At 47.1% G+C, this 8,702-nt stretch overlaps 1 protein-coding gene across 1 annotated transcript; it reads left to right on the plus strand.

The window, feature by feature from the left end:
* The first annotated feature begins 293 nt into the window (after nucleotides 1–293).
* Nucleotides 294–1,675, plus strand: MSC (musculin). The gene is made up of 2 exons (XM_004697520.1): nucleotides 294–842; nucleotides 1,589–1,675. Exons 1-2 carry the CDS (start codon nucleotides 294–296, stop codon nucleotides 1,673–1,675), a joined length of 636 nt encoding a protein of 211 aa, XP_004697577.1.
* Nucleotides 1,676–8,702: the final 7,027 nt, after the last annotated feature.

The following is an 8,702-nucleotide window of genomic DNA, read 5'->3' on the forward strand; positions in this document are numbered from 1 at the left end:
CCCCCCGCCCCCCCACCGCAACCCTCTTCATTGCCAGGGGTGGTCTGTCCCAAAGAGCACAGATGAGTAGTCGTGTCAAAAGGCACCGCTAGCGGTTGTACGCGCGGAGACCAGCTCAGAGAGTGGTCGTGTCTCGGGCCAGTCCCTCTCATCTCCTTCGCGCTCGCGGTGCCCCGTCTCCCGGCTCGGGTCTCCGGTCCACTCCCGCCTGTGACTTCCTCCTCCAGGGAGGCGGCGGGCGGAGACGGCCAGGAGGAGCCAGGCGAGCGCGCGTGGGCGCGGCGGGCGACACGATGTCCACTGGCTCGTTGAGCGACCCGGAGGAGATGGAGCTGCGGGGGCTGCAGCGGGGGTACCCAGTCCCCGCCTCCGCCCGGCCGCCCCTCCATCGCGCCGAGCGCAGCGACGCCTCGCGCAGTGACATCTCCTCGGCCGAGGAGGAGGACCCCGACGGCGAGGAGGAGCGCTGCGCGCTGGGCGCGGCCCGGGGCCCTGGAGGCTGCAAAAGGAAGCGGCTCTGCGAAGCCGGCGGCGGAGGCCAGGTCAGCCTCGGGGGCCCGGGCGGCGGCGGCGGCAGTGGCAAGAAGCCTCTCCAGCCCAAGGGCTCGGCCGCCGAGTGCAAACAATCGCAGCGGAACGCGGCGAACGCCCGCGAGCGCGCCCGGATGCGCGTGCTGAGCAAAGCTTTCTCCAGGCTCAAGACCAGCCTCCCCTGGGTGCCCCCAGACACCAAGCTCTCCAAGCTGGACACGCTCAGGCTGGCGTCCAGTTACATCGCGCACCTGCGCCAGTTGTTGCAGGAGGACCGCTATGAGAATGGCTACGTGCACCCGGTGAACCTGGTAGGAGCGGGACAGGTCCCCAGGGAAGAGCCCGATCAGGGGGTTCTAGAACGGATGGTGCCCAGGCTAGTTTAGCTTCTCCGTCATCAAGGGAGTGCTCAGTAATTGACCAGAAGATTCCCCTTGCCTTTCTGCATTGGCAACCTTCTGCACCTTGGCCATGGCGCTTCCCGTGCGTGACCCAGGCACAGGTCTTGCCCTATTTGCAGGGGAAGCTTGGAGCTCACTGAGCCCCACTATTCGTTTGCAGATGTCTTTGTCGCCCAACATGTTTTCAGCTGTGCATTTGGCAGGCTTCATTTGGCCAGACCTGCTTTCTGAATGTCAGGAGGAAGGACTGAGCTCTAAAATGGAGCCTCTGAACTTTCGAATCCCTGCCGAATAACAAAGTTTTCCCAAACTTGATTTGCCTGGAAAGCCCCCTGTGCCCTGCCAACTCTCCAATCTTCAGCCTTGGGAAAGATCTTAGTGGAGTGTGTGTGTGTGTGTGTGTGTGTGTGTGTGTGTGTGTGTATGTGTAAAGAAAATTCAAACGACAAAAACCCCAAACTCAGGAAAGCTTTATAGAACCAACTTGAGGGCCAAGTCCAGGAAGAAGTGTGGATGCCCCCTCAGAAGTTTCCCAGGCTTATTAGAAACAGAGCTTTTTACAAGTCAGGGATGCCCTGGGGCTGGTTTAGGAGGGCGATTTCAGTTTGAGATGCTGGCTTCTCCCCTCTTATCTGATGCTTTTTTTAAATTTACAGACCTGGCCTTTCGTGGTCTCTGGACGACCCGACTCGGACACCAAAGAGGTTTCTGCAGCAAATAGACTTTGTGGAACCACCGCTTAGATCAGACTGGATCCCGCTGGAGGGAAATTATTCGTTCAATGCGTGAGTTTGGGGATCTCGGAGACAAGCTAGAGAGAGCGAGAACCCCAGAGGATGGAAAGGAGTCCCTTTGGATTCACGGAGTGCCACTGGATTCTCCCTGACCCCTTCCCCTTCCCCTGGGACTGTGAACGCAAGGAAGGGTCATCATGGCTTTCCCTATGTGAGGGTTCAAGATGTAGAAGGCAGCGCTCCAAAGTCAGCGGTACGGCCCATGGTCCTGGCCACGCTGCCGCGGTTCTGGGCGACCATGCTTTCTCTCTTTGCAAAGGGTCTCCTTCAATCATGAGAGCGAGGAGCTAGACCCCAGGAGTGGGTTTTAGCTGTGCACGCTACACCCTGCCTGGCCCTCTGAGCCCACCGGACTGACTGAGGATTGAGGGCAACGTGATTTCAAAAGGCCCTTAAAGACGGAACTCTGGACCAGGAACTTGCCTCAGGCTCGCTTTTAAATTGCAAAGAGAGTGGCTAATCTGGGCCGGTGGGTTCCTTCCTGGCAGCTCCCTCTCAGTGAGTTCCAAAGTGCCTGGGCTGGCTGCACCCTAAGGTTGAGGGGGGCCTTCAGAGATCAAAAAGCTGGTTTGCTGGAGCCAGGTTCCAGCCCCTAGGCTCCTGAGGGTTCAGCCTCCACACCACAGTCTGAACCCCCATCCTCCCAGGCCTTAGCCTCCACCACCAAGCCAGGGCCTCTTCATTTTGGGACTCTTTTCCTAGGACCCTGCTACTCCCACACCTCCACCCTACCTCCCACCAAGCCTATGGTTGCCCCCCACCCCCTTGGACCACTCTCAACTCCCCAGTCCTGGCTTCCACTGCTTGCCCTCACCCTTAGACTTCCTCCCCTTCCCACCTTTAATTCTCTTCCCCCACAATACCACCCCACAGAGCCAGCTTCTGGGCATCCCTTGTTCTTACTTGTCCAAAGGTACAGGTGCAGGCTGGGACCACAGGACCACGGATCACGGGCCTTGGGAAGACTGTACTACCACAGTGAAGAATAAATGTAAATAAATTTATTTTTTTATGAATAATAAAACAGCCTTGTGCAATCTTGGCACCCCCAGAGTCATCAGAATGTGGTCTTTGCAGCCCCTTTGAGGGAAGGTTTGGTCAAGCACACTCACCTTAAATGTGTGGGTCTGGGTTCTCTGGACAGGCCCCCTGGGTCTTTGTCCTGCAAATCAGGGCTGAGGGAAATGATGGAGGGAGTCACAGTTGGATGACTGCATTTCCAGGAGTTACTTTTATTATCTCTGATTCTAAGTCCTGTTCTCCAGCCAGTTCCTGGGAAGCAACAAAGGGCTCACAAAGCCTCAGACTCAAGAGTCTTTGGGGACAGGAGCATGTGGAGAGGCTGCAGTCCTCCAAGTAATAGCTCTCTAGATCTATCTCTCTCTGTCTCTCTGTCTCTGTCTCTCTGTCTCTCTCTCACACACACACACACACAGCCTTTTACAGGCTAAAGCATGTGCCACCCCAATAATTACAATCGCCAGTGATTTATGAGCCCCCTAAAGCCAACCCAACTGGACCCTCAGGTCTAATTAGCAGGAGCAAAAACAGTAAAAGACAGCATTTTGTGTTTCAGTGGAACATTTCGTATTTCAAAGAATGTTGATAAAGTCGTTTTTTTGTTGTTTTTTACATATACCTCATTGTTTCCATGTTATCTCTTCCATTTTTATTGTGAGGTTCTCTCCTGGGAAAACCTAAACAATGTTGAAAACACTGGTCCCTTTTATAACAAAATTCTCTTTGTAGAAAAATATTCTGCAAATTGATGAAAATATTTCCATCAGAGTTCAGAGGATAGAGCTGTCTAAAGAACGATCTGATTTGAGGTGCTAGTCATATTTTTCAGAGTGGAACAGTTTTGCCTTCTTCGCTCTGTCCTTTGAGGACAGAGAGAAACACAGCTGAGTTTTCCTTCGGGGGAGAAGAGGGAAGTGGGGGCCCAAAAAGTCTTGGCTTGAATCAAACGAACTCCAGAGAATTGCTTTCCGAACTCAGATTCTTGAGCTTATGCCACTACCGTGGGCAGGAATTTGGCCTGTGAGACTCAGTCTTAAGGGAGCTGAATACCCTGTTGGCTCGGGGTTTCCATACCTTGGTTTCTGGGGTGTCACAGAGGTTTTCCAGTAAGGGAAAACTTTGGCAGGCAATGCTAGCCTGCTCAAAGATACCTTACCGGTACATTCCGGGTGGTGGGCTTTGGGGATTGAGTGAGGTGTCTGCTAGAGGCCAGACTTGATCAAATGTCATTTCCAAAGCTTGTACCAAGTAAGTGCCTTTTCGAGAGAAGGAGGCTGCACAGTCGTTAGTTCAGGCCAACCTGAATGTCTAAGAAACTCAGCTCAAAAATGGAAGCTGTGCCAGCAGTGCTTGACCATGTGAAAGTTACTTCATGCAGCTAAGCCTGTGTTCTCTCTAACACGGGGGTGTGGGTAAAGATAAGATATTAATAAACCTTCCTAATAAATAGTGAGACGCAAGAAATACTGATTGGCCACTAAAGAAGGAGTCTCTGGTGGTGTAGTGGTTACACATTGGGCTGTGGTCTGCAGGGTCAGCAGTTCAAAAACCACTAACCTCCCTGAGGGAGAAAGAGCTTTCCCCCCCGCAGAGTTGCCATCTGGGAAACTCCTAGCGGCAGTTCTACACTGTCCCATGGAATCACTATGAGCAGGTATCAGTTTGATACTAGTGTGTTTGGTTTGAGTTACTGGTGGCCACTAAAGGAAAGCCCAAGGCAAGAGAATAATAGAATGGGCTTTACCACAAAGAGGACATGTGAAACAGGTGGGGCATTTCAGGACTCCAGCCTTCTGGCCAGTCTCTAGATGCTAGGGTAACCAGTATAAAAGAGTGATGACTCATAAGAACGAAAAAAACAGAAACAGAATACCAGTATGTCTGGTAAACACAGAGAAGAACACATTTTTGAATAAATAAATAAACACAGGCAAATATTCATAAGTAAAAAATATTTTAATATAACTTTCTAGAACTATAATCTTTCAAAGGACTTTAGGGATGAAGTCACACCTCTTGCTCCTGTCCCTTGTCCATTAAAGGGACAACAATCATTGACTTCCAGGTATCAATAGTGTTTTTGGTTTTTGTTTTGTTTTTTAAAATCATTTTATTGGGGGCTCAATTAATAGTGTTTTAATGTGCCCTATAAGCTCATTTGTGTTGCTATTTTAATCTGATAATTCATAAAGATGGGGAAAAAATCACTTTGTTAGTATTTTTCCCCAAAAGTTGCTGTTAAAAAGTCAAAAGAAGAAGATCAAATGCTCAGTCCCAAGGAATCTGTGTAAATTATCCAGCTTCTAGGAAAAAGTTGTTTTGTGGAGAAGCCTTCCAAAAAACCACACACTCACCAATAGTCAATTCTGTCGTTTAGTGACCCCATCGGGCAACGCACACTATCCCTGTAGCTCTCCAAGGCTGCAAACTTTCACAGGGCAGAACACTTCTTCCTTCTCTGAAGGGCAGCTGGTGGCTTCAAACTGCTGACCTTGTGGTTAGCATGCCATCTCGTACTCTACTACACCACCTGGGTTACTGGGTGAGGTCTTAAGCATTGGGAACTTGCTTTTTTTTTCAACCATGATTATAGTGGACTCTCATTGTAGAAAGCCATCCAAAATACTCCATCTACCTGTTCTACCCACCCCACCACCCACCCCAAGCTCCCACTCCATCATTTTCCTCCAGCAGTGGGGCTTGGAGAAATGACTGTTAGAGTGAGAGAGCTATAATGTTAAGATATAAAGAAAAATATGCCCTAGTGATTTATTCAATTGATTGCACAGTTATGAGAGAAAAGATGGGAGGGGATCTAAAGTTCTTGTTTAGAGAGGTTAAAATCTCATGAGAAATTTTACATTAAAAGGCACTAGATAACTCAATAAAATGAGCACGTTGAGAACCACTCTTTCGGGGGCTTTTTGAGGGATAGAACCATGATTATTATTGACAGTGACTCAATCGAAGAGAACAAAATTCCCCCTTTACGGCCCCTTCCTGCTATGAGTACTCGCACAGTAAGCGAACTGCTCTCAGCATTGTCATTTTGAAACACTCAGGCTGTGTGTGCTTGGGGATGTTGGATTGATTCAGTGCATCTTCTTTTGCACTGAGTTCCAAAGTACGGCTCAACTTTCATTTGCTGCCTCCCTCCACAGACTGGGACCAGGACCCTGGCAAGCTATAAAGGAAGTTTTCACCGATAGGTTTTTGTTTTTAAAGTGATAAATGTTTTATAGTTCATAAATGAATGAAGAAAGATGTTTCCACATAAAAATAACAACCTGGAACACATTTATTTTAAGAGCGATCATAGGTAAAGTTTGATACTTTTCAACTAAATTAAACAGTAACTCAAAAAAATTTAAATAGCTCAGACATTGCCCCTTATCATTTTAGTCATGGAAGGGCAAAACCAGGAAATTCGTCATTGCGACTCATAGCTGTATCGCTAACTGCTGAGAAATCCACTCAGAGGCAGTAGGCTAGGATGGACTCTAATGCTAACTGAACGCTTCCGTCTAGTGGGAATCTTTGAATAGTCTCCCGGGGGCAGGGGGCTCGCAACTTTGCACCTGCCACTCTCTTCATCTCCTTTCTAGTCTGTTCTTGCCCTTCATCTTCTTGTTCTTCCTCTTACAACAGCGAAAGCGATAGCAGAGGAAGCGTTTGCAACCATGACCGAACCCCTTTCCAGAAAGCAGTCAGAGCCAGAAAGCCATCCGGTTGGAAACACGATGAACATGACACGGTCAGGTTCGTGTCGTCGCCCTGGTGGTGCAGGGGTTATATGCTGGGCTATCAAAAGGTCAGTGGTTGGACCCCCGAGCTGCTCTGAGGAAGAGAGATGCGGTTTGTGCTCCTGTCATGATTTAGGGCCTTGGAAACCACTAGGGCAGTTCAGTTTAGTGCTTAAAGGCCACTCTGAGTCAAGACGAGATTCAATAGCCGTGAGTTTGAGTTTGATGGGTTCTCACACATGATCTCCGCCTTCTCCCTTGTGACCTCTGCTATCACCATTTGGAAGCTTTCTCTGGTTGGAGTCCAGAGAATCATGGGGCAATTACTCTAGATATATTGGATATTCTTTAGCACCAACAATAAAACGAGAAGGAAAAGTGGTGCATGGTGTCAAAGGGCTTTTACCTGTTATTTATCTCAGTTTGCTTACAAATGTTGTATATTTATGTTGTTGTTAGGTGCTATACAGTCCATTCCAAGCCATAGCAAACTCGTGTACAACAGTACAAACACTGCCGAGTCCCTGCGCCACCCTCTCAATTGTCCCTGTGTTGAAGGCCAGTGTTGTAGTCCTGTGTCCGTCCATCTTGTTGACGGCTTTCCTCTCTTTCACTGCCACCCACTTTACCGAGCACGACGTCCTTCTTCAGGGACTGGTCTCTCCGGACAGCATGTCCAAAGTGCCAAAGGTAAAGTCTTGCCATCCTCGCCTCTAACGAGCATTCTGGCCATATTTCTTCCAAGACAGATTGCTTTGTCCTTTTGTGATTTATTTTAAGTAAAGTTTTTAGTAAATGTTGTGAACTGCTGGGTGTTGGTCTAACCCCATCAGGTAAGAGCTCTGACCACAGAGTCATCTAACTTCTTTGTGAGCTTCAGCCTCCTCCATGAGACAGAAGCAGTCAATCCTGCCTTATTGAACTGCTTCTTAAGTGCTTTAACGAGGTAAATCTATTAAGTAATAGGGAAATAAGGAGCCTTGATGGTGTAGTGGGGTATATGTCGGGCTGCTAACAGCAAGATGAGCAGCTCTAAACGGCAAGCCACTCCCTGGGAGAAAGCTGAGGCGGTCTACTCCCATAGAGAGTTATAGCCTCAGAAAGCCACAGGGCAGTTTTGCACTGCTCTGTGGGATAGTTATACGTTGAACTGGACTTGATAGCATTGACTGTGGAGAGTGTGGGCTGAGAAATCCTCCACACACGACAATTTAAGAAAAATCTGCCTTGAGTTCCTCTCCTTAATCTCATAATACTTTAGATATCCTAAATCCTCACTGTAAATTTGCCCAACTTGACCCTTTCCCACTGGCATTGCCGTGATCTCTTTTGTCACAGCTGATCTTCTTGGATTGGCCTCTCTTTTTACCACAAAGGAGAAAACGTCATTTTGCTTTTTCTTAAGAAGATAAAGACCACCATGTTCAGAATTTTAAATAAATGATGTATAGGGGAAAAGCAAATTCATTTCAAAGAGAAAGATAAACCAATGGATTTTTTTTCAAAGGAGTACACAAAGTTATTGATATGATTTAAAATTCCATATATACTATCAAAGAGTATTCACAACTATATGGAAAGGCTGTTCACATTCCCCTCTCTTTCCAACAATGTATCTATCTATGTGAGCCTGAATTGTCTTTATATACTTCAACCAAGTTACATACCACAACAGATTAATGCAGTACAGATATAAAATTTTAACTGGTTTCTGTCAAAACAATGAACAAACTTTGCAAAAATAAAACTATGCCACTCTTATCATTAAACATGATTTTGCAAAACATAGCTATTTTCCATTAAAGTCTGTTATTTCTGTTAATAACCCACTGCCACTGAGTCTACTCTAACCTATATGGGTTTCTGAGGCTGTAAATCTGTACCGAAGCAGATAGCCTTATATAGCACCCAAGGAGTGGTTGGTAGGTTTGAACCACTGACCTTGCAATATAGTCCTACACATACCCCATAGAGCTAGTAGGGCTCTATTTAAAGTGAATAAATACATACATATTTTAAATATTTCTCAGTTTTAATTTCTAATTCAGTCAGTATCGATAGATATAAGCCACATAAACAAAAGCTTTTTGGTGTCTTCAATAATTCTTAAGCATGTAAAGCTTATCGGAGCCTACATATATTATATCTATTATATCTATAATATATAATATTCTTAAGGCATGTAAAGCTTATCGGAGACTACATATATTATA

Source organism: Echinops telfairi, unplaced genomic scaffold (assembly GCF_000313985.2).
Source record: "Echinops telfairi isolate 266 unplaced genomic scaffold, ASM31398v2 ScPeMD7_1;HRSCAF=3_0, whole genome shotgun sequence".
Classification (NCBI taxonomy): domain Eukaryota; kingdom Metazoa; phylum Chordata; class Mammalia; order Afrosoricida; family Tenrecidae; genus Echinops; species Echinops telfairi.

Bases quoted from the DNA above. Each gene is read 5' to 3' on its own strand.
- MSC (XM_004697520.1), top strand. From the start codon at position 294: ATGTCCACTGGCTCGTTGAGCGACCCGGAGGAGATGGAGCTGCGGGGG. The intron at 843-1,588 runs GTAGGAGCGGGA...TTAAATTTACAG, and splicing joins ACGTGCACCCGGTGAACCTG to ACCTGGCCTTTCGTGGTCTC.